Source organism: Eleutherodactylus coqui, chromosome 2 (genome assembly GCF_035609145.1).
Source record: "Eleutherodactylus coqui strain aEleCoq1 chromosome 2, aEleCoq1.hap1, whole genome shotgun sequence".
Lineage (NCBI taxonomy): Eukaryota > Metazoa > Chordata > Amphibia > Anura > Eleutherodactylidae > Eleutherodactylus > Eleutherodactylus coqui.
The window spans coordinates 142,431,668-142,458,011 of record NC_089838.1 but is presented as its reverse complement, the minus strand read 5'-3'; the positions used below and the strand labels follow the sequence as shown (position 1 = coordinate 142,458,011).

Here is a 26,344-nt window from a genome sequence, read left to right as displayed (position 1 = left end):
TGCTAAATTACCAAATTTAATAGTGTAGGTGTCACGGTTCACCAGCTGCGAATGAGGATCAGGTTCAGCTCATGTGATCCTCACTTCGACACATACTAACTGACATTTTGGCGCTAAACACAGATGGGTACATTTCTCTGATGTTTTATTGACTGATTGGTTGGCTGCATGGTGGTATCCCAGACAGCCCACCAGCTTTGGTTTGTGTATAATTATTCTGACTCCTCCTCAGATGCTGGTTATACTCTTTGTCTGAAGAGGTTTCTGGTCATGTTCACAGTTCCCATTCTCGACCTGCATCTTAGTTAAGATATGTCTGCTCGTGATTTACTTCTTTATCTGGGGTGTTTGTATATCTTGTGCTGTGTACTGTTTTACATTAAGTGTCCTCTAACCTTTGCCACTATTTTCTACCCCCCTGTAGGGAACGTCAGAGTCATTCCAGGTTCCTGATACGGGGGTCACCCTCATCAGGGCGAGCACTCCGCTGGTAGGTAGGATCTTCTCTTATCTGAGGGGTTAGGGTTAGATTCCCTATTTTGTATTTCCTTTTTACATTTTTGTGTTATCTGTATTTGTACTGTCTGATTATATCCATCCTTTTAGGATGCAACCAATGCGTCTGGGTTGGACATTACTGAGTAAATAAAAATAGAGAAAGCTATAGTAAAGCTATAGGCATGGTGTAAGCAGAACCTAAGAACTGTAAACATATAATTTGGTAATATTTTAAAGTGATCTAGCTAGGGAACTGCATTATGAGCAATTATCTGAAAAACATTTTTACCCACAATTAGTCCTTTAGGACAATTTTAACTCATAGTGAGTAAAAAAAATTAAAATTCCATGCATAGAAATACACCATTTTTTGAAGATCACAATTTTTTTTCTTATGGATTCATACTGAATTACCTCTAGGGTGATACATAGAGCCTCCAACGGCAAATGGAATGGCTACAGCTTTGTAACTAGAGATGAGCGAGCATACTCGGTAAGGCGATATACTCGAGAGAGCATCGCCTTTTTTGAGTACCTGCTGGCTCGTCCCTGAAGATTCGAGGGGGCCGGGGCCGCACGGGGATCAATCTCTCTCTCTCCCTCCCGATCCCCTCCACAACCCCCCGCTCACCCCCGCCCTCCCCCCCCCCCCCCGAATCTTCAGGGACGAGCCAGCAGGTACTCGAAAAAGGCGATGCTCTCTCGAGTATATCGCCTTACCGAGTATGCTCGCTTATCTCTATTTGTAACACAAAACTATAGAGCCTTACCATAAGCAATTATGCTGTGAAATAGATGATTGAAATTGTTCATTCTGCAAGACAAGTCAGTTTACAGACTACTTGTGCTTTTCTGACTTCCATCATGTAAACCCTCACAGTCTATAAGACAGGCATCTGTTACACAATGCCATCCTTTCTTCTACAGTGAAACAAAACCTTGGTGAAGAATCACTCCCACGTCATGCAGTACAGGTTGATGATGGATTTCCTGTCCTGTTAGGAAAACTAAACCATTTGCAGACCTCTGCTAACTTATCTACAGTAGGTGAATAATACTTACAGTGGAGTATAGGGATGATGTGCTAGAAACCAGCGATAATGATGATCCATGTACTGAAAAGAAATAGGAAATGATAGTTACATTTCTTTGAATGTATACATTGTACATGTCAAAGGCTTTTATATAATGGCCACTTTGAGAAAAAGTGATGACAAGCACCAAACACAAAGGGTGAATATTGGTTACATGAAAAGGCATATGGCAGTTTTATGAATTTAACATACATTATAAAAGCTATATATTGAATACAGAGTGAATGAGTATTTAACGTCACTGAAGCCACCTAAATACCTTCTTCCATGCTGTCCCTGAAGGAACCTGAGTGACTGATTGCTCTAGGTCGGTCCTCTAATGAGGTAGCACTTCCTCCCAACTGTGAGTCTTCGTATAATTCAAAGGAAGCATCTTGTGCTGGAATGCTATTAGATCGCATCATACTTGGTCCAGGAATTGTAAACTGGGAGAGGTTGGTGGGGCTTACTGCAAAAGAAAAAGATGGATTACATGTAACAAACTAGATATAGCAATAGTATATGAGGTGGGACTGACTTATAAAAAGTCATCAGCTTTTAAACTACATTCAGGTGAAACTATACAAAAGATGGATTATTATCAGTTTTTGATAAAGACTTTGTGCCCTATACCCCAAGTCTGACTTACCTGATCAACATTGATTCCATGATCCCCCGCTATCCTCAGACCGGCCTCAGCTGAGACCTGCACTGGGAATAACTACTGCTGCATCATTTTCATGAGCCTAAAAACTACTCTCAGCACATCATCATGTGCAGCACAACACTGCAGCCCTTAATCAACAGCAAGAGGAAGCCATTAGGGAGGGTTTAGTGGCAAGAGCTAATGCACTTGCTATGTTTGGGAACGCCCACAGGGCACTTGCAAGCTAATTTGCATACAGGATTAAAGTTTATTTTTTCAGCAATGGCAACACTTAGAAACTTGTGGACACATTCCTTTAATTAGCTGTTCAAAGTCCCCTACCAAGCCCTGTGAGTGGTCTGTTAGACAAAAATCATCTGAAAGACCCTTTAAATCCCATACTGCTCCAGTGCCGATGCACCAGGTACAAGTTGATCCTTGAATATTTTCCTGGAGTGATGATGTGCAGTACATATACAGGAAAATTAAGCTAGAGGTGTTCAAAAATATTATGGGGCAGAGCCCCAAAAAAGTTGGTGTGTGTAGTCAGTGGAGTGTGGGGGGTTTAGAGGGCTCAAAGACAAAAAATTATTAACGAATGTTACCACCAGTGGAATATTTGCTGCTGTACACAGATGGTATGGTATATATAATGCAGCTGGTGAAAGGATTCTATCAGTCTGTTATTCAGATGAGTACAGTACAACTCTCCTATCGCCTGAATGTGCCTTGTTGGTTAAACTTTATTGAGTGAGGTAGTAACAAATTCATTAAACATGTGCAAGGAGCAGATATTGAATCATATCTATAGGTTTTTCCAACATGACAAATCACTGAGCCATCATACACTAACCATAATCCTGTCCCAAACCCCTATGGATGGTTCTTAGCCATTGCCATTGACATACTCCTATTTCTTACACTTCAACAGCCTGAGGAAGCTGCCGTTTCTGGCGGTGAAACGCATAGCCTGTGCCTATGTTTTTACTCGTTGAAAATAAAGTGTTATACGTTCCTCCTGGTCCAGTGCCATTAAAGCTTCAAGCGTGATCCACACTTCAACAATGCCCCTGGTGGCAACATTTGGTACTATTTTTTTTCTTTGAAAATTCTAAGCCCCATACCCCACTAACATTTTTAGGGGTTATGCCCCATAGTTTTTTTTCACTAACCCCTCTAGTATAATAATGATCACCCTTGACATGCCTGCTGCAGCCAAATCACTGAACTCAGCCATGATGCTAGTATGTACGGTACATGACCAGTGAGGCTGGTGATTGGCTGCATAGTCACGTGCATATATGGCACGTCATTGCTCATAGGAAAATAAAAGGCTATCAAGCACCAACACAAGTCATGTCAGTTCAATTTCTTCAACCATCAGACAACCGCCTTAAATTTTGTATGGTATCAGAGGCATTCTTAAAACACAGGGTCAAACTTTAACAGCATGCACCAGTTTATCCTTATATAAAGGTAAGCAATCTGGAAAGTTAAGTAACTTAGAAAATACTGTGCTTTATTTATCTGGTAGTGAGCTAGTGAATTATAGCCCAGCGCTACATTTGGATTACTGCTGTTTGCCACTGGAACTAGTTGACAGCCTTAAAAGCTTATTTGAGCTCCTGTAATGAAACACTCTGTGTTGCACTGCATTCTGAAATGGTTATTCTTTCCTGCAGGAGATGGTTGTGCGATACCTGATGTACGGATCACGTTCTCCAAAATGCAAATCACCAGAGCAAGCTCTGTGCAGACAGCGGGCAATAATTGGAGGACTCAGCTCAGCAGCCAGCAGAATTGAAACTACAGAAGTGTATGAAAATAATATGCAAGCAATGCTTTAAATAAAGCAAGGAAATTTTAAAGTTCAACTTTCATATGAATTATATCTCGGTCTTATCTAAATAGAAATTCTGTGGCAAACCTGAAATAAGCTGTTCATATATTAAAACTTACTATGGTTATAGGTCTAAAACAAAGAACTCTTCTAAAAAAGCAATGTGGACAAATACTTCTTAAGGCCTCATTCACACGGGCGACGAAGTTGCGTGATTTTGTAGTGTTGCTACAAATGGCATGTATAAGAATCCCATGGTTTCCTATGGGTTACTTCACACATGCGATATTGTGTAGCATGTGACAATCAGACACAAAAACCTTGTGGGTCCCGCTATATGCAAGCGACTCGTGAGGTTTTGTAGTCAATGTTTCCCTATGTAGCCTTCCTCTCTGTTGCATCGCACAAAAACGCGATTTTTGTGCGGTCTGATGCAACTTTGACAGTAGGAAATCCTACTGTCAAAGCTAAAATTTAAGCCCTGGCTGCAGAAAAAAAAGTAATAAAATACACATACATCACCTGTCCCACACTGTCACCCCGGCCGCATCTTCTCCCGGGTTCCCGACAGTGATCATCATCTTCTCTTCTGCCCTGGGATTCAAAAATTCCCGCCTCCTAGAAGCACTGGCTGTGATTGGCTGACGCTTAGTGTCAATGGTTCAATCACTGCCATTCATCAAGCGCTGGCTGTGATTGGCTAAGTGTCAGCCAATCACAGCTAGTGCTTCCAGGAAGCGGAGATTTTTGAATCCCAGGCCAGAAAAGAAGATGATCACTGCCAGGGACCCGGGGAGAAGATGCGGCCGGGCTGACAGCACAGGACAGGTGATGTATGTGTGTTTTGTTTTTTTTCTTCTTTAGCTACGGCTTATTTTCGGTGAAGGGCTTATATTTCAAGCCTCCCCTAAAAAAACCTTGCATGTGGTTTTACAAAGTCGAGTGACTTTGTAGCTCTACAAAGTCGCGGTATCACCATGATAAGTCAAGAAGTGACCATAATATGTAAACTACAACCCTCAAGAAATTAATTTAACATTGCAGTAAGCATTTGGACCCCACAGATGTTTATTAGAACGTTTTAATATTATGCAGTGGAAATGAAACGTGACATGCTTTCCAATAATTTGAAGTTTTAGCTCAAAATTTTTCATTTTGACAAGGGGTAAGAAAAGAATATGTAGCGCGCAATTTGCTACACAATTTTTTCTAAGTCCAACAATACTGTGGAAACCCCTCACGAAGTGAAGCAACTGTGGAGCATTCACCCTTAGGGTAATCATCTAGGGGTATAATAAGAAATAGTGATTTTGTTTGGGGTTTTACTGGTATTTCAGTTTACAATATGAGGGCATGTGTAGGCTATGCACAGTACTTTAGGGCATAATAATTTAGGGGGGAATCTTAAAATGAAAAAAAAATCTGCAATTCCGCCTTTGGGTTCATTTTTATGAAGTTCACCATGTGGTATAAATGACATGTTAACTATATTCTGAAGGCCCGTACCATTATGGGGATACCAAATTTATACAGCTTTTTTGTTTTGCTATGATAACAAAATGTTCTCTAACTCAGTCTAAGCATTCGACATCCCAAATGGTTCCTGAGAACCACTTTTAATTAGAATTCACATCTAAACTGTAACATTTTATGTGTAGATTTTAAATAGCTGAAGTCATAAAATAAAAAAAGGAAGATCCACAACTCCAAACTACTGTAACTTGTGATATAAAAGCTTTCTAGCTGTGCATACTATATAGCATTGTTAGGCATTTTAGTAATACTATACAATATTAATAATTAATAATCTTGGAATACATCTAAGTTGCTTCTCATCGTTCTGCAACATCGTCACATCGAGAGGTACAACAATCCTTTCTTGTTCCCTTTTCAAACTTTATATTGATAAATAAGGACCACTGTTTTTAAGTGTTCTTATCTATGGTGATTTTTTTTTAGCATTGAGCTGCTTCCAGGAGTTGTACCAAGATTGACTTTCATAACCTTCCCACAGGATAGGTGATTAAATGCTGATCGGTGGTGGTCTCACCACTGAGACCCTAACTGATCCTGAGGAGGAGGATCCTGTGTCCCTCTCTCTTCATCACTTCAGGCTTACTGCACCCATCTGCAGTGACTTGGGGACTGAAGGGAGTGGTGGTCACACATGCATGGTGCTGCCCCATTCATTTTAATAGGGCTTACGGAGATAGCTGCGTACAAGCACTTGACTATTTTCAGCAGCCCCATTGAATCTCCAGTCAATCTCCTCCACCCTGAAAAGGGGGGGGACGTGAGCCAGCAGTGAGAAAACAAAAAGGAGTATGGGACCCCCATTCTTGGGGTTGGTAGGGTCCTCAGCAGTGAGTTCCCCACTGCTCAGACCTTTATCACCTATCATGTGAATAGATCATAAAGGTCAATCTTGGTAAACCCCTCTAACATTTCTTACCTAAATTGGTATAGTGATATTTCCCACTAGTAGAGGAGGACATCCCTGATGGGGAGACAAGCGGGGATTGGCTGCCAGTGTCTTGGAGCCCTCCAGTGGAATGAGAACGCAACCACTCTTTACCCTCCTCCTGACTCATCTGTCGAGATGATGGAGTATACCTGGAAAGATAAAAACAAACCTTTGAATGGAAATAGCTCCTTGTTTTTGGGTGATGTCAGTAAATTAGAAACTTTAAATATTATAAAGGTTAGCATTAAGAACTTCAGTATAATGACAGTAATTGTAGAATATCCAAAAGTAAGGTGATATCATATGAATAAGATTTGTAGCATCTATGATGCTTTAAGACAAATTGCTGTATATCGATCAGTTTATCAAAACATCAGTTAATTGAGCACTAGACATAACCATTGAGGAATGGAGGACTATAAAATTAGATTGGTATAACTAGATATTAAGAAATTAGTGGGTGACCCTGAGAAGAGGACCCAACTTTCCTGCTTTCATGGTGTGCCTGAGATAAAGTAGCTTACATTCTGTTAATGTGTCATGAGATACCTTCGATATCTACTTAGTGGTGGAATAATGAATTAAGACGGCAAAGGCGGAGATGCTACACTGACTGACAAGAAATACACGCTTGTTCTGCTCAAATCAACTAGAAGCAGGAAACTAAAAATGTTACAGTCTCTAAATTATTTTTTTAATTATGAACTTAAATTGTGAACCAAATCTTTCATTTATGGGGCACAGTGTTTGGCACCACACTGCCGAAAGAAAGCAGGCATCTGGAGAAAGCTTTAGGCCAATCTCACACACTGCGTCTGCAAAATGGCGCATGTCAAACGTGGCATTTTATTGCAATTTTGATCAGCATTTTTGAATGCATGTCATTGTGATGGGTGATGAGGTGCATTAAAAAGCATAGAAAAAGCACAAAAATAGAGCAAACAGCGTTAGAAAGTTCACGTTCAATTGCATGTCTGCGAAGCCACAATGAAATCAATAAGAGCGTTGTACCCTGGTTGGTGGGGCGTTTGAAATGCTGCATTAATTGCAGTAAAAAGTGGGCTGCGTTAGAGCGGTTTAAAGCTGATTTTAGTGGATGGAGAGGGCTAACTACTAGAGATGAGCGAACTTACTTGGTTCGGGTGTTTTTGGACTGACTACTCGGACGAAAAGATTCGGGGGGCGGCGTGGTGGAGCGGGGGGGGGGGTAGCAGTGGGGAACAGGGGGGAGCTCTCTCTCTCCCCCCCACCCACTCCCCTCTGCAACCCCCCACGCACCCCCGGCGCCTCCCGAATCTTTTCATCCGAGTAGTCAGTTACTCGGAAAAAGCGGTGCTCGGGTCCAAAAACACCTGAACCGAGTAAGTTTGCTCATCTCTACTAACTACCAATTAGAAATTTTAGGCCTGTTCAATTGGAAAAAGAAGGCACCTACAGGGTGACCTCATTAGTGATTAAAGATTTATCAAAGAACATCACAAACCTTTCATGGACTAATTTTTTATTCCAAAAACCGCCAGGGAGTAGAAGGCACTTGCATATAGAAAAGAGGGTGTCATCAATATAAGATTGAGTTGGCTAAGCTGTGGAATCCCCTACCACAACAAAGCTTTAAAGTGTACCTAACTTTTCAGACAACTTATGCTACCCTTAATAGCTTGTGTATGACTCATGTGGTAATATACTTTCATTACTTTTTTTTTGTTTTACCACAATAAATCAAGCCTGAAGTGCTGAGCCTCTGCATTCCATTGCTTGTTGTTAGGCATTTAGCTTCCATAGACAACATAAAGATAACTCCAGATACCAGGTTAGATAATTATGCAATCAGCAGTAGCAGAGATTGTGTACACACTAATTGCAGATCTCAGAGCAGTGTGAGTGCAGGGAAGCTGTGCCTGTGAACACAGCCATTTACCATAGCTAAGAAGTGCCCTAATGTCCTAGTTGCTAAGGAAGCTGAATGCCTGGTAACAAGCAGCAGAATGCAGAGAGGCTGCACTTTAGCCTTGATTTATAGTAATAAAACAAAACGAAATAATTAAAGTATATTACAAGATTGACAAGACACACACGTGCTATTAAAAGGGGATGTCTGAGTTGTTGCTCCTATATAAAATCAATTCCCCATGCAACAACATAACAAACAGTCCACTCCTGCTTTGTCCAGCACTACTTCCCGGTCCTCCACTCCTTGTTTGTTTGCAGCCTGCAATCCCGCGCAGTTTATGGGATGTCACAGTTCAGGGATCAATCGATGAGCTCCGTTATTGTCTGCAGTGCCTGTAGCCCCCATAAACCGGCTAGGGCAGCTTGTAGGTGTGACATAAGAGGGGACACCTGGAACGGCGGCGCAGGACACAGCGGGAGCGGCGAGAGTTGAGTATAAGCCTATTTATTTACTAAGTAATATTGTTAGATGTCTGTGCTTTTTTACGTAAACATGCCCCAGACTGAATGTAAATGAACAGTAATGCTACACAAAATAAAATCTAATCGTCTGACTATAATAACTATTTGTCTAGGCTGGAAATTCAGTTTATATGATAATAGTGTGGGCACTCTGCTGTAGAACATCTCCGAACTGGGAACACTTAACAGCTGTTTCGATGTATCCAAAAAATAGCAGCTGAATGTTCGTGTATTTGTAGCCGCTAAGTATTAATTAGTTGCATCAGGCTATATTTTCACAGACTTTAACTGCACACCATTAAACCTGTGCATAGAAACAGCTAGAAATGATACACCACAGTAAGCAATAGAGATGCAAATGTTTAGCTTCTCAACGAGAAATACTTTTCGGCGTGCTGTAGTTTGTTGTAACAGAGACGTTATAGCGTTTTCTCCGGTAAAACATAGGCACTTATAAGCGACATACCATTATCTTACAGACAACATTTAGAGCGGTACATAAAGCTGTAAACAAGAGACTGGAGAAGAAGGTACATAGATCAGTAAGAGCAAAAATAAAAGCAGCCAACGAGGAGTTAAAGAAGTCAAAGAATGTTAGCATTTATTCCGAAAAATAAAGTTTTCCAGCTATAATATGACGGCTCCTGAAATGTCACCATATGTTTAGTGGGATTTCACTTTGTTAGTCTTTCAAAAACATTTCGATGTGCGGCTGGAGCTCAGATTCTTGTCCTGAGACTCTGAGGATAAGAGTTACCATTGCAAATGTGCCAGTTTTTTTGCTCTTTGACATGGGACGATTATGGTTGGATCATGTGAAGAGGCAGTTGTTCATCTGTGACTGACTGCCTGTTTACTCTGAATGGAGACAGTCGGGCGGCTGGAAGCGATCTAAGGCCTACTCCGTCTCCATCCATCATCGCTCCGATGTGAAAGCACAGGAGCGATTATTGCTGGGACGACTGTCAAGCACTTAAGCGCCTGACAATCATCCTGTATAGAAGGACCCTTACACATGTATTATGTTTTCATTGTCTCATCCTTATAAAGGTGTGGCTTCGTTGGAAAGGGTGAGACTTTGGGTGAAAGGGACAGGGGCTAAATGCAAAATTTTGGTGCGAAAGGTGGTAAGAATAGGCTAAGCCAACTAATAGGTGGTAGAAATTTAGACAAAATTGTCTAAAGATGCGTCCGATTTATTATGAAGCTTGAACATCTGTGTTAAATTTGGGGCATTTTACAGCTGTCTGATCTAAGTTTGCCCTGTCTCAGTATTGGACAGGATTAGTAAATCTGCCTTGTGTTGGATGGTGCAGTACAATGGGGATACACCGCTGAACCATAACTGCTTGCAATAGTAGCTCACTGATTCCTACAGCATAAGAAAATGTTTACTTTAGAAGTTTTTGACCAAGTCATTAAAAGCGCATCAAAAATTGCACACAGTTTTTGCTTGATTGCCAAAATTTTGCAATCCGCTTACTGGCTCCATGTTTTTGGGTTTTTTTTTTTAGGTAAAACATTTATTTTGCATGTTTCTCTTGTAATAAACCCGTAGCTCAGTAAACACTATGCAGAGCCATGGTAAGATCAAGTCTCTTTTGAAATGTAGATCATGATGCCACACAGTCAAAAGCATCTCATGTACTTATACATGAGCCTAATGGAGCTTGACATTCAGTTTTGTGGTCAGCTGCCATTCTCTAGCCGTGGTCCTGTGAATATAGTGTGGAACATATGTTACTGAAGAACTATACAAAGTATTTCTGATGAACAGAGATTGATCAGCACCAAACAGAGTGAGGAACTGAATAGACTGACAGAAAGCAAGAGACGCCCAAAGTGTACCAAGGCAGCAGTCATGCTCAAGGAGTAGTTGTACCTCAGTCCCTTTTTGGGCAGGGTGTTTCGGTCAAGTTGCAAACTGTTAAGATAAAGATAACCCCTACAAATAAGACAAAAACATTAGCGACAAAATAAAAATATATATTAATGCTACTAAAAGTTAGTACAATATAAAGAGGGGGAGAAAGCCTCCAGATGCCCACACCTGATTGTTGTGCTCTCACTTCTCTGCACCAAACTTGCCTACAATTGGAATAATGTCTTATTCATGTTTGGACTAAGAGATCAAAAATGGTAGAATGACGCTCTTAAGCGCATTATGAATTAAATATTAACATATCTGAAGATTTTCTCAAGAAGATAAGGCATGCTAAAATACTGGTGAGAGGTGTGAACTCTCTACAATTGTTCCATGTTGAGGTACAGATGTAGCAAAGTTTAACTTGACCGATAACTTTCTGCGACAAGTTAGCTTTAGGCTTTGAAAATGTATTGTTATCTTAACTCAACAAAAGCCATTGAAAAGCTATCAACAGGACAAATAAACTGTGTTAAGAGTCAAGGCAAACTTTGTACTTGCCAAGTAAATGTGTTTCTCTGCTTTTCTTTCATACTCTAGAAATATACTGATGGGTTAGTGTACTCACTTCCTATAAATTGGCTCTTGTGTGTTTGTTGGGATATGGAAATAAGATTTGGCACCGTGAATGGAAAGCTCTCTGTAGAGTATGTTGGTGCTACATAAGCAACAGGAGGTAAGATAATAAATTACAGTAACTAATGACCAACTCTTATTAGTAAACATCCTCACCTTTCTGAGAGTGTTGATCTCACACTACCAGTCCGCATAAGCATGCTTTGTAGTTCTTGCGTACATGTAGTCAATCCAGATAGTGATCCATGATGACTGAGAGGTAAATCTATGGACTCTGAGCTGGTGTGAAGGCTGTTCATAGATTGGTAACTAGGAGTATCTTTACTACCAGCAGATGAACTGCTCAAGTTTGCGGTCCACACTTGGCCACCCGATGTAAAAGAGTGAAGTGAAGCTGGGCTGGAAGCCAAGGAATGTCCTAAGCTTAGAACATCAGGGGTTAATTCATTGGGTTTGGAGAACAAGGGGCTGCTGCTTCCACTCTGTCCTCCAGCGCTTCCCATGCTACCTGTTCCAGAGGATGGAGAATCCAAACTGCCTTGTCTGGCCAAGGATGTGCTGCTGGGGCTGGACATGATAGAAGCAGACTTCACTGCATCGCTGCTAACGGGGGAAGAGGGTTTATTTCCTGCTTTTGTACCAAATAATCTGTAAAGTAATAGAAAATGTTGTTACATTTATTATGTACAGTCTTTTCATTTTCAGAGACCAAGAGCTCATCAATTATTTATGGACTACATGGATCATTGCTCTATCTCAGTAGTGTAATAACATGGTTCATTGACTCCGAAACATTTGAAAATAACTAGTTGGAAGGCAACAGCACCCAGTGCAGTACAGGAAGGGCGCGCTCCCATGCAGAATGAAGACTTAGCAGTGTTGAATAGGATTTTTAAAAGTCCCATTCAAGTTACGTCTTATTCATTGTAGTCGGAAAAATTGTCCAATTTTCCAATATACAATATTTTGTGTATTAATTCTGCACAGTAAGGCCGGTCTCATATGAACGGATTTGAATTGTGGATTCAGCAATCGTCGTCCGCGAGTATGATACGCGGTAATATGCAGACATTGAAAAGCATTGTCTTTCGCTGGTTTGCTCACAATTGCAGGTAGGAATTACAGATTCTACAAGCGGAAGAAAAATCGCAGCATGCTCTATTTTACCACGTATTCTGCATGTATGAGCTGCATCAATCTCAATGGCTGTGTTCGACCTGCAGTGCGTACACAATTACATGACGTATGGACACGGATTCGCTCGCATGTTCCTGGGAGACCAGATACCGAATGGAATAAAGAAAGCAGGAATTTGTGGGCAGACAATGCAGGACGGAGTCTGGGGAGCAACAAACTCATCCAGCCTGCAGTCTGCAACCTCCGCTTGTTCTTCTGGGCTCTTCCTCCACAAGAAGTAGTGCTTTTATTAAAAAAGTGTTTCATACTACTTTCAAAAAAAGTAGTATAAAACCAGCCTAGAATGCAGACTCCGGTCTGAAGGCTCTCAGGACAGCTCAAGAGATTGTTATCTGAGCGGTCAAAGGGTGTTTCTAGGGAGTTGGGCTACGTTCTGATGCCTTTCCCTGCATGCATACGCGACCATACGCAATTCGCTTTTACGATCATTCACAGGTCTTCCACTGTGGATATCTGCAACCAGAATCCGACCCATTCGTGTGAGCCCGCCCTAAGGGTATTTTTATACATGTGAGATTAAGGCCGGATTCACATGAGCCTATGCATATTTGTGAGTGCATTTGCACCGCACTTTTGCAGGATAGGTGTTGCATATTTGGACAGTTTTGTGGCTACACATGATTGATCCTGGCTTACTATATAAGTGGTGCTGCTGACATTGTTTGCAGATCTGGATAATAAAGTCTCAGTGTACACATTATAGGGGGTTTACTAAACATTTACCCAGAATGTCTCTGGATGCCTAAATCATCCTGGGGATGCAGAGGGGCAGCCATTCAGATACTGCCTCACTGCTGATTGGACCACAGAGTCTGCAATGCAGCATGAAAAGTCAGGGCAAGGAGGTGCAGGACAGTGAACAACTGGAACAATGGTAGGCTTGCTACACACCCCAAGCCTGAAAGTGAATACCAGACATGAAACAGGGTGCAAACAGCAGTAAATGAGTAAATAGGGAGAACTTGGCATATTTTAGAAAACTTGCTGAAAACTTAAGGTACGCTTCAAGGTTACTTTGAGTTAGGGTTACTGATTTTATGCAAACAAGAATAAGGGAAAATCACAGGTTTTATTGCACAATAGGAATTTTTTAAATAAATCATTTTTTCTAGCCACAGTTTAAAGCTGCTGATCGATAATTTTCAAACCGTTTGTGACATAAGACATCAGGAACTAAGGCCACTCTCACACATGAACGCAGCAAACTGCCGCGATTTCAAACGTGGCGCTTTGCCGTGATTTTACTTTTGCTTTTTGGCACACCCCATCATTGTGATGGGTGATGAGGTGCGCTGAACGGACAAACATAGAACAGACTCCGCTCGAAAATCGCAGCGTTGGAAAGCGCCATTCAGCGCTGAGATCGAACATATGTCTGCGAGGCCCCATTGATTTCCATGGGAGCGTTATACCACGATTAACGCAGCATTCAAAATGCTGCGTTAATCATGGTAAAAAGTGTCTGTGTGAGAGAGGCTCAGGGTACAACCTGGGTACACAAATTATACCCATATGATTACTACATTTATGTCATCTAGAAACAAACTAACATTTAGTGGATTTATTAAGCTTTAAATATTTTAGTATTCTCCATAATTGATCTTATCAAAAAATAAATTAACATTATAATCCATTTGTCTGTCCCACTAGGGGGGTGTAACCTGAAGCTTCTAAGCCCCAGTCTAAAATCTGTAACTGCTTCCCCAACCATGTACAAACTGGTGTCTTCACCAGTTGGGTTTCCACAGTTTTCTGGCCTAGTGGAGACTACTTCATCAGCACACCTTATAACTAAGACACTACGTCTTAATACCCTGTTTCCCCAAAAGACCCAACCCGAAAATAAGTCCTAGTCTAATTTTTGAGGAGGCTTGATATATAAGCCCCCCCTGAAAATAAGCCCTAGTTGCATTACATTTAAGAAAAAAAATACATTACGGTTCAAATCCCTACCCCTGGTCTTTAGAGGTTTGGTGCAGTTCTCGCAGTCCTCAGCTGCTTGTACAACATAAATCCCACCTCCAGGAAGCAATGGCTGTGATTGGTTCTTTGACAGCTGCTCAGCCAATGAATGCAGCGCTAGATGAACCAATGCGATGGCTGTGATTGGCTGTGGCTCAGCTAATTCATAAATCCTGCCTAAACAACGCGATGGCTGTTGATTGACTAAGCAGCGGTGGAAAAACCAATCAATGCAGTGCTGGATAAACCAATCGCCGCCATTGCATTGGTTCATCCAGTGCTGCATTGACTGGCTGAGCAGCGGTCAAAGAACCAATTGTAGCCATTACTTTTGGAGGCGATAGTTATGAATCCCATAACCAGGAAGCACGTCAGACCTGGACCGAGCCTGCTAGGTAAATATAAGACCTCCCCCAAAAATAAGACCTAGTGCCTCTTTGGGGCAAAAATTTCATATAAGACAGGGTCTTATTTGGGGGGAAACATGGCAAGTCCACTACCCGTAGATTTATGTAAGCAATGCACCTCAACATGTACATTACCTCCACCCCTATCTGTACGTTGTACAGAACACACCGGTTACATGTCCTTGTCACTTGGCAGCTAATTACTGGCAGATCTCAGGCTGTACAAATATAGCTCTAGATCTAGTGGAAGAAGCAGCCACGTATTTTCTGCTGGATTATAAAAGAAATGAAACAAAATGTACTACTATTATTAAAGATCAGTATCTTATTAAACTGTAGCAAAAAAGTTGGCTATTCATATCATACTCCATATACGAAGTCTTCACATACTGTACTAGGATCAGGATAAAAAAAAACTGAAATATCTATTTTATCCACAAGAGGGAGCCAGACACACACGCCAAATAAATAATCTTAACAGTGTGCTCCATAAAACCGGTATTTCAAAATTTACATTCACATGTTCTGCATTAATCTAAGTGAACAATATCACTTTGCTATTAAGTTTTCATTAAAAAGAAAAAACACAGTACCATTTGTAACGGGTAAGATGTTATCGCTCTGGAGTAAAGCTGTAATAATAGCTATTGTATAGGACCATAAATGTGGTGTTCCTGTTCCCTTATTAAATAGACTTATCTCTGAAGGATATGACTTATCATCACATAAGAACACATTGCCTTTTCCTTGAAAGTGTGGACAGTTTTCCTGTCTATCTATTCAGCAGTTATAAAGTTTCTTTCAGATATGAGCATTTATTGGACATTGCTTCTAAGGAAGAAAACCCTTGTAAAACTGTGCCGACCACAGAGAGTGCCCATTGCTTCATAGTATAGGAGTATTGTCTGTGCTCTGCCACATGCATGAAGCCCAAAGCTCCAGTAGGTCACTTATTGAAAGTGTCGATTCTAGAACACTTATTATGTGCGATTATAGATGTCCTGAAATACAGAACATATCAATGGACATTTTGTAGAACTGTTCAGATATGTGTTGCAGCCAGAAAACTTTTATAGTACATCTCTTGGCTGTCACAGAATTACACCATATTTCTATCAATGAAGACTGCTGCTTCCATGTTCATATATACAGTATGCCAGAATATAACAGCTGCTTAGCAATGGCCCTTGTTTTAAAATGGCAAAATTGTGTATCTGAGGGGGTAAAACATCTATAGTATCAAAAATAATTGGATGCCTGAGCAATACTTAGTTGGGGCCTCCTTTGGCCCAAATGACATCAGATACTTTCTGTGGCATACTCTCTACTAGCGTTTAATACACTTGTATTTCCCTCCATTCATCCTGCAAATGTCTGGCAAGTTGTCTCAAACAAGACGGATTGGCTTGTCTATAATGTAGCAAATAGTATAGTCATTGGACAGTTGAGTAATGGAAGAACGTTCTATGGAGTGATGGAATCATGTTACTCCATCCTCAAATCAGATGGATGTACCTGGGTGTGGAGGATGTCGGGGAACTCCTTTTTTCTGAATGTGTTACAACAGATAAGTACGGTGAAGGTTCCATTATGGTCTGAGGATGTTTCATGTGGCATGCTCTCAGTCCGTTGGTTGTAGTGGTAAGAACCATGAACATGGAGGTGTACCTGGACATTGTAGACAAGAATGTGCTGCCAACAATGTGGGAATAATCTGGGAATGGTCAACAATACTTCCAACAAGACACCGACGCGATATCACAGATCCAACGTAGTTTTACATTGGTTTGAGTATATGGATATTCCACAATTGGAGTGGCTGCATAGAGTCCTGACTTGAACCTCAATGAACAACTGTGGGATAAGTTGGAACATCTGGACAGGAAATACGTCCATTTTCTTTGTGAGAACTCAATGGAAATACCATCAAAAGTATATCAGATATTAGTAGAACGTATGCTTTGGAGAGTATCTGATGTCATTAGGGCCAAAGAAGCCCCTGATAAGCATAAACATATGTAAACAAATACTACTTTTGATTCTTGCTCAGTTCTCCAATTACCTCTGAAAGGATAGTGTGTTAGTAAATATCACATAAATACTGTGTAAATATTTTCAGACACTTTTATTTTATTTGTTTGCCCTACAAAACTTCCTAAGAGTCTTATTGTCATAACGTAACCTCCAAGCCTAAGTAAAATCATTGATAACACATTGTGATACTGCAGAAAATACATACAGTATCAGCAATAAACAGTCTCACCTTCGGAAAGTCGGAGAAGCGATGTCAGGATATTTGGATCCTGGCTGCCTCAGACCTTGAGTGCCGCAGCCACCGGCTGATGTCGGACTTGATTTAGGAGAACTTGATAAGGAGACACTTTCTGAGTCTGACACCTTTTCCTTGTCCTTGTCTGTTTGGTTGATATTGACAGGGCTGGAGCGCTCTGAGATTTTGGAAGGTTCTCTAAGTTTTGTGCCTCCTGCACCGGCTGATTTGCTGCTGACATTTGAGTCAATGCTACTTGTACTTGACCTGTGTCCCCCTCTTCCTGGAATCCCACTAGTACTGGACTTAGAAGGTCGAGGTAAGCTGCGATACTGCAGAGTGGCTTTGGAGTTGGCCAACAGCACTCCATCATCTTGATTTTGTGACCCATCAAGACTTGTCTTCCGACCAGCACCTTTTCCTCCGATGGCTGATGACTTGGGCATTTTCCCAAGTGTAGCTGATCCACTAGTAATAGTAACCCCACTTCCAGTTATGGTAGGTGAACTAACTCCAGACTTCTTAAAGCCAAATGACCCAGTGGCTGTTGGCCGTGCAATTCCAGAAGGCGGCTTTTTACCTTCATCCCCACTGCTTTTACCTGCGTCTGAAGGGGAGCGCTGCAAAGGGCCACCTTTTAGTGGTGCTTTCACTTTTTCAGAAGCTTTTACATCATCTGTTTTTCCTGTAGGCAAATGGTGAATGAATTTATAAAAGAGGTATATTTGATTTTTTAAAAATGGCGCATAGTATTACACAAATACATAGTCTTTTATGGTACAATAAGGTCTAATAGAGACATTTCTGTATTTTGGCCTTCTACAATGTTGTACCTGGTGTTTTTAGTGAGCCGCTACCAGATTTATGCCTGGATGATGTAGTTCCTATTTGGGCAGTCATTCCTCGTCTCCATGACCCGGTTTGAGAGATGGTTAGAGACTTTTGGCCTCCTTTTTCTGAATCGTCAGACAGCCCAGATGAAATCCCTTTCCATTTCCCACTCTCCATACTGATGTCATATTCATCGTCTTGTTTTTTCAGGTCATCGTTGCACCAAGTCTTTTCGGTTTCTGTCTTTAGCTGCAGAATACAGAACATATTTATAGCTAAATATTAAGTACTGCTATATAGACCTGTATCTTAATGTTAATGAACTATACTGAATGTAGCCTCAACATGCAGCCCCTCTGTCTATACCTTGTTCTTTTAGCACTCTTTAAAATCCTAATTTGCAGCCATTACCATTTAATTTTTGCTTCTGTCATTTGAGTTGTACTCAAAGCGAACTTGTCAGCATGAAAATGCAGTCCATTCTGCAGGCAGCATGTTATAGAACAGGAGGAGCTGAGAAGATTAATATATATATATATTAATAGCCCATCTTGAATGAAGTCTTAACAAGTAGGGATAGTCAATCATAAGATAACTACAAAAACTAAAGTTTAAATGTTGAGCTCTTTGGTTAGTTTTTAATATTTTCTTGATATGATTAATTTTTATGCTTCCTTTTGGTATTGGAGATTTTATATGTATTTTGGGTTTTAATTGTAAGTGCAAATATTTCCATTTTGGGGGAACTTTCCCTTATGTAACATATATGTGGTGTGTGATGTTCTACGGTATATTCACTGAACCTATTCATTAACTGGAAACAGTGACATCTGCTGGCCATATAGATTCACATACCAATGTATTAAATATGAAGATCCTGAACTATCCTTGAAGGGAACCTGTCAGAATGAAAATGCCATGCTGCAGGCATCATGCTATGGAGCAGGAGGAGCTGAGCGCATTGATATGTAGTTTTATGGGGAAAGATTCTGTATAATTGCATTTTATTCAGTTACATCTCTACTAATTCTGCGTTTACTGGTCTAGTGGGCGGTCCTATCAGTGATTGACAGCTGTATATACACAGTCACACACACACACACATATATATATATATATATATATATATATATATATATATGTGTGTGTGTGTGTGTGTGTGTGTGTGTGTGTGTGTGTGTGTGACTGTGTATATACAGCTGTCAATCACTGATAGGACCGCCCACTAGACCAGTAAACGCAGAATTAGTAGAGATGTAACTGAATAAAATGCAATTATACAGAATCTTTCCCCATAAAACTACATATCAATGCGCTCAGCTCCTCCTGCTCCATAGCATGATGCCTGCAGCATGGCATTTTCATTCTGACAGGTTCCCTTCAAGGATAGTTCAGGATCTTCATATTTAATACATTGGTATGTGAATCTATATGGCCAGCAGATGTCACTGTTTCCAGTTAATGAATAGGTTCAGTGAATATACCGTAGAACATCACACACCACATATATGTTACATAAGGGAAAGTTCCCCCAAAATGGAAATAATTGCACTTACAATTAAAACCCAAAATACATATAAAATCTCCAATACCAAAAGGAAGCATAAAAATTAATCATATCAAGAAAATATTAAAAACTAACCAAAGTGCTCAACATTTAAACTTTAGTTTTTGTAGTTATCTTATGATTGACTATCCCTACTTGTTAAGACTTCATTCAAGATAGGCTATCAATAGTAGGTCAGAGGGAGTCTGCTGCCCAGGATCCCTGCCAATCAGCTGTTAGTGGGGACCATGTGCTTGTGTACAAAGCTGATTTTTACAGGCAGCAGACAGCTCTGTTCCCACTGCAGTAGCCAGGCTTGGTATTGCAGCCATTGCAGTCAATTGCAACTTTACCTGCAATACCAAGCCTGGCCACTGCAGTCGGAACAGAGCTGTCTGCTTTCTGAAGAAATCAGCTCAGTGCATTAGCAGACTTGCCCTTTGAACAGCGGGGATCTTGGGTGGTGGACCCTTGCCATGCTATTATCAATGACCTATGCTGTGGACAGGCAATCACTAGTTTACAACTAAACAACCCATTTAACGTTAAAAAACATGCATTTTGCCTTCATGCTTCGTGTAGCATCACTTTGGTGTGGAGTGTAAAAGTCCATTACAATCAATCTGTAGTACATTGTAAACTTTCACCTGAAAACCAGAGTATGACCGAGAATAATGGAATCATAAGTTCGGGGCCAACACTTACCTGTGTATGATTATTTTTCCTAGGAGAGACAGCATTGGAATAGGAGCCAATAGAGGATGTATTCAGGTCATCAGTGCTGAGGTTATCAAGTGTGTCACTAAGGCCACTGCTAGCAGAACTGCTGTCATCCCAGCTACAAAGGAAGTAGATGCAGTTAGTGCCATACTAGAGGGAAACTGTCACTTTGTATTAGCGAAGTACCCATCACAATGTCACAGCCATAACTAAGAGATCACTGCTAACAATAACACCAAACAAGTGTCACTTGCCATGTCACCTCTATGTCACGTCATATAAAGCATTGATAATTGGAAGCAATGACATGAAGAAGTATATGCAGAAAAACTGTAGATTTGAAAATCTGCCCGGAATTGCAGAATTCGCTGCCATTTGTGTCCCTTGGTTATCACATTACATGTCCTTGGAAGACACGTTCCGCAGTGGTTTACCAGCTGTGAAATTACCTTCATGTGAAAAGCCGGGTTTTCCATGGAATCTGCTCTTTACTGATCTTTAAATGCTTGTAGCAGCTTAGAATACCCACAAAACAATAGAGTGCGAGTGACAAAGAGATTTTTAACTATGGAAATCTTAATTCGAGCTCAGTCAAGCGGTACATTCCTGGGCAGCGGCGCATCGCCGGTGGCCATTATACACTAATTCTTACATGCAAGTTTGAAATACAGAATAAAAACCTGTTCACTTCGAAGAACATTTCTAAATTGCCCACATTCATCAAATCCTTTTACTGCGTACTGCAGCCATTTGTTTGGTTGTCAAGGTCTACAGAAATGAGATCGCATTCATCTAGCTGACAAATTAGAGAGCTATTGAGGAAATGGAATCCATCACGCAGGTACTGAAAAATGAAGACTTAAATGTCTATAAAAGGTCATTTAATAAATATACTGTATACTATGATATTGTGTGTTAATCATTATTTCCTCATCAATAGAGCCAGTTTCCAATTGCTTGTCCTCAAATGATCTCTGCCATGTGATAAGCTCGTGAAAGATCATATGAGGCTCATGAAGGGCACCTGATGCATACTGTAGGCCCCTTGTTTCTAGGATTTCCATGTATCACTCAGAGAAAGTATTATATAGTATGCCATTGTATCTCATAGAGAACAGATGAGCCTAGAAGTGCTCTTTATATATACAAATATAGGGCCAATTTCATGGTAAGCCAATTGACCTTTCAATATGTTTTTGGACAGTGGAATACCCTGAAGACCCCATGCAAACATAGGGAGCACACTCAATCTTCTTGCAAATGTTGTTCCTAGTCAGATTTAAATGCAATGCTACAAAACTAGTAGTGCTAACTAGAGATGAGCGAGCACCAAAATGCTCGGGTGCTCGTTACTCGGGACGAAAATTTCGCGATGCTCGAGCGTTCGTTTCGAATAACGAACCCCATTGAAGTCAATGGGCGACCCGAGCATTTTTGTATATCGGCGATGCTCGCTAAGGTTTCCATTTGTGAAAATCTGGGCAATTCAAGAAAGTGATGGGAACGACACAGAAACGGATAGGGCAGGCTAGGGGCTACATGTTGGGCTGCATCTCAAGTTCCCAGGTCCCACTATTAAGCCACAATAGCGGCAAGAGTGGGCCCCCCCCTCCCAACAATTTTTACTTCTGAAAAGCCCTCATTAGCAATGCATACCTTAGCTAAGCACCACACTACCTCCAACAAAGCACAATCACTGCCTGCATGACACTCCGCTGCCACTTCTCCTGGGTTACATGCTGCCCAACCCCCCCCCCCCCCCCCGCACGACCCAATGTCCACAGCACACACCAAAGTGTCCCTGCGCAGCCTTCAGCTGCCCTCATGCCACACCACCCTCATGTCTATTTATAAGTGCGTCTGCCATGAGGAGGAACCGCAGGCACACACTGCAGAGGGTTGGCACGGCCAGGCAGCGACCCTCTTTAAAAGGGGAGGGGCGATAGCCCACAATGCTGCACAGAAGCAATGAGAAATATAATCCTGTGCCACCGCCATCAGGAGCTGCACACGTGGGCATAGCAATGGGGAACCTATGTGCCACACACTATTCATTCTGTCAAGGTGTCTGCATGCCCCAGTCAGAGCGGGGTTTTTTATAAATAGTCACAGGCAGGTACAACTCCGCAATGGGAATTCCGTGTGCACCCACAGCATGGGTGGCTCCCTGGAACCCACCGACTGTACATAAATGTATCCCATTGCAGTGCCCTGGACAGCAGAGCTAACGTCAGATTAAATGCAGGTGGGCTTCGGCCCACACTGCATGCCCCAGTCACACTGGGGTTTTTTATAAGTAGACACAGGCAGGTACAACTCCCTATTGTGAAGTCCGTGTGGACGAACAGCATGGGTGGCTCCCTGGAACCCACCGGCAGTACATAAATATATCCCATTGCATTGCCCATCACAGCTGAGGTAATGTCATGTTTAATGCAGGTGGGCTTGGGCCCACACTGCATGCCCCAGTCAGACTGGGGTTCTTTAGAAGTGGACACATGCAGTTACAACTCCGTGTGGACCGACAGCATGGGTGGCTCCCTGGAACCCACCGGCGGTACATAAATATATCCCATTGCAGTGCCCAGCATAGCTGATGTAACGTCAGCTTTAATGCAGGTGGGCAAAAAATTAATTGGATTACACTGTAGGCGAGGGCCCCAAAAAATTGGTGTACCAACACTACTAATGTACCTCAGAAAAATTGCCCATGCCCAACCAAGAGGGCAGGTGAAACCCATTAATCGCTTTGGTTAATTTGGCTTAATTTGTAACTAGGCCTGGAGGCAGCCCAGTTAAAATAAAAATTGGTTCAGGTGCAAGTTTCAACGCTTTAATGAGCATTGAAACGTATAAAAATTGTTTACAAAAATTATATGACTGAGCCTTGTGGGCCTAAGAAAAATTGCCCATTCAGCGTGATTACGTCAGGTTACAGGAGGAGGAGCAGGAGGAGGAGGATGAATAGAATACACAGATTGATGAAGCTAAAAGGTCCCCGTTTTTGATGGTGATAGAGAACAATGCTTACATCCGCGGGTGCAGCCTACGTATTGCTTAGGTATCGCTGCTGTCCGCTGGTGGAGAAGAGAAGTCTGGGGAAATCCAGGCTTTGTTCATCTTGATGAGTGTAAGCCTGTCGGCACTGTCGGTTGACAGGCGGGTACGCTTATCCGTGATGATTCCCCCAGCCGCACTAAACACCCTCTCTGACAAGACGCTAGCCGCAGGACAAGCAAGCACCTCTAGGGCATACAGCGCGAGTTCAGGCCACGTGTCCAGCTTCGACACCCAGTAGTTGTAGGGGGCAGAGGCGTCACGGAGGACGGTCGTGCAATCGGCTACGTACTCCCTCACCATCCTTTTACAGTGCTCCCGCCAACTCAGCCTTGACTGGGGAGCGGTGACACAGTCATGCTGGGGAGCCAGAAAGCTGTCAAAGGCCTTAGAGAGTGTTCCCCTGCCTGTGCTGTACATGCTGCCTGATCTCCGCGCCTCCCCTGCTACCTGGCCCTCGGAACTGCGCCTTCTGCCACTAGCGCTGTCGGATGGCAATTTTACCATCAGCTTGCCTGCCAGGGTCCTGTGGTATAGCATCACTCTCGAACCCCTTTCCTCTTCAGGTATGAGAGTGCAAAGGTTCTCCTTATATCGTGGGTCGAGCAGTGTGTGCACCCAGTAATCCGTAGTGGCCAGAATGCGTGTAACGCGAGGGTCACGAGAAAGGCATCCTAACATGAAGTCAGCCATGTGTGCCAGGGTACCTGTACGCAACACATGGCTGTCCTCACTAGGAAGATCACTTTCAGGATCCTCCTCCTCCTCCTCCTCCTCCTCCTCAGGTCATACACGCTGAAAGGATGACAGGCAAGCAGCATGGGTACCCTCAGCAGTGGGCCAAGCTGTCTCTTCCCCCTCCTCCTCATGCTCCTCCACCTCCTCCTCCTCCTCAACGCGCTGAGATATAGACAGGAGGGTGCTGTGACTATCCAGCGACATACTGTCTTCCCCCGCCTCCGTTTCCGAGCGCAAAGCATCTGCCTTTATGCTTTGCAGGGAACTTCTCAAGAGGCATAGCAGAGGAATGGTGACGCTAATGATTGCAGCATCCCCGCTCAGCATCTGGGTAGACTCCTCAAAGTTTCCAAGGACCTGGCAGATGTCTGCCAACCAGGCCCACTCTTCTGTAAAGAATTGAGGAGGCTGAATCCCACTGCGCCGCCCATGTTGGAATTGGTATTCCACTATAGCTCTACGCTGCTCATAGAGCCTGGCCAACATGTGGAGCGTAGAGTTCCACCGTGTGGGCACGTCGCACAGCAGTCGGTGCACTGGCAGATTAAACCGATGTTGCAGGGTGCGCAGGGTGGCAGCGTCCGTGTGGGACTTGCGGAAATGTGTGCAGAGCCGGCGCACCTTTCCGAGCAGGTCTGACAAGCGTGGGTAGCTTTTCAGAAAGCGCTGAACCACCAAATTAAAGACGTGGGCCAGGCATGGCACGTGCGTGAGGCTGCCGAGCTGCAGAGCCACCACCAGGTTACGGCCGTTGTCACACACGACCATGCCCGGTTGGAGGCTCAGCGGCGCAAGCCAGCGGTCGGTCTGCTCTGTCAGACCCTGCAGCAGTTCGTGGGCCGTGTGCCTCTTCTCTCCTAAGCTGAGTAGTTTCAGCAAGCCTGCTGACGCTTGCCCACCGCTGTGCTGCCACGCCGCGCGACACCGACTGCTGGCGATGTGCTGCTGCTGACACATCTTGATTGCGAGACAGAGGTTGCGTAGGAGGAGGAGGAGGAGGGTGGTTTAGTGGAGGAAGCATACACCGCTGCAGATACCACCACCGAGCTGGGGCCCGCAATTCTGGGGGTGGGTAGGATGTGAGCGGTCCCAGGCTCTGACTCTGTCCCAGCCTCCACTAAATTCACCCAATGTGCCGTCAGGGAGATATAGTGGCCCTGCCTGCCTGTGCTTGTCCACGTGTCCGTTGTTAAGTGGACCTTGGCAGTAACCGCGTTGGTGAGGGCGCGTACAATGTTGCGGGAGACGTGGTCGTGCAGGGCTGGGACGGCACATCGGGAAAAGTAGTGGCGACTGGGAACTGAGTAGCGCGGGGCCGCCACCGCCATCATACCTCTGAAAGCCTCCGTTTCCACAACCCTATACGGCAGCATCTCCAGGCTGATAAATTTGGCTATGTGCACGTTTAACGCTTGAGCGTGCGGGTGCGTGGCGGCGTACTTGCGCTTGCGCTCCAACACTTGCGATAGCGACGTCTGGACGGTGCGCTGAGAGACATTGCTGGATGGGGCCGAGGACAGCGGAGGTGAGGGTGTGGGTGCAGGGCAGGAGACGGTAGTGCCTGTGTCCTGAGAGGGGGGTTGGATCTCACTGGCAGGTTGGGGCACAGGGGGAGAGGCAGTGGTGCAAACCGGAGGCGGTGAACGGCCTTCGTCCCACCTTGTGGGGTGCTTGGCCATCATATGTCTGCGCATGCTGGTGGTGGTGAGGCTGGTGGTGGTGGCTCCCCGGCTGATCTTGGCGCGACAAAGGTTGCACACCACTGTTCGTCGGTCGTCTGCACTCTCAGTGAAAAACTGCCAGACCTTTGAGCACCTCGGCCTCTGCAGGGTGGCATGGCGCGAGGGGGTGCTTTGGGAAACAGTTGGTGGATTATTCGGTCTGGCCCTGCCTCTACCCCTGGCCACCGCACTGCCTCTTCCAACCTGCCCTGTCGCTGCACTTGCCTCCCCCTCTGAAGACCTGTCCTCAGTAGGCGTAGCAAACCAGGTGGGGTCAGTCACCTCATCATCCTGCTGCTCTTCCTCCGAATCCTCTGTGCGCTCCTCCCTCGGACTTACTCCAATTACTACTACCTGAGTGATAGACAACTGTGTCTCATCGTCATCGTCCAGTGGGAGAGGATTCGGAACCATTGCTGCCCATTCTGGGCAGGGGCCCGAGAACAGTTCCTGGGAGTCTGCC

The 26,344-nt window shown here is 43.3% G+C and overlaps 1 protein-coding gene across 12 annotated transcripts in view; it reads right to left on the bottom strand.

The window, feature by feature from the left end:
• Nucleotides 1-26,344, bottom strand: part of NAV3 (neuron navigator 3) — a 286,112-nt gene that overhangs the window by 60,732 nt on the left and 199,036 nt on the right. For all 12 annotated transcript variants that reach the window (XM_066591685.1, XM_066591684.1, XM_066591688.1 and 9 more), the window contains 8 exons: nucleotides 20,351-20,483; nucleotides 18,102-18,348; nucleotides 17,263-17,953; nucleotides 11,590-12,081; nucleotides 10,816-10,878; nucleotides 6,510-6,670; nucleotides 1,852-2,040; nucleotides 1,561-1,613 (listed from right to left, as the gene is read on the bottom strand). In XM_066591685.1, the coding sequence (XP_066447782.1) occupies nucleotides 1,561-1,613; nucleotides 1,852-2,040; nucleotides 6,510-6,670; nucleotides 10,816-10,878; nucleotides 11,590-12,081; nucleotides 17,263-17,953; nucleotides 18,102-18,348; nucleotides 20,351-20,483 (2,029 nt within the window). The remainder of the gene's footprint in view (nucleotides 1-1,560; nucleotides 1,614-1,851; nucleotides 2,041-6,509; nucleotides 6,671-10,815; nucleotides 10,879-11,589; nucleotides 12,082-17,262; nucleotides 17,954-18,101; nucleotides 18,349-20,350; nucleotides 20,484-26,344) is intronic.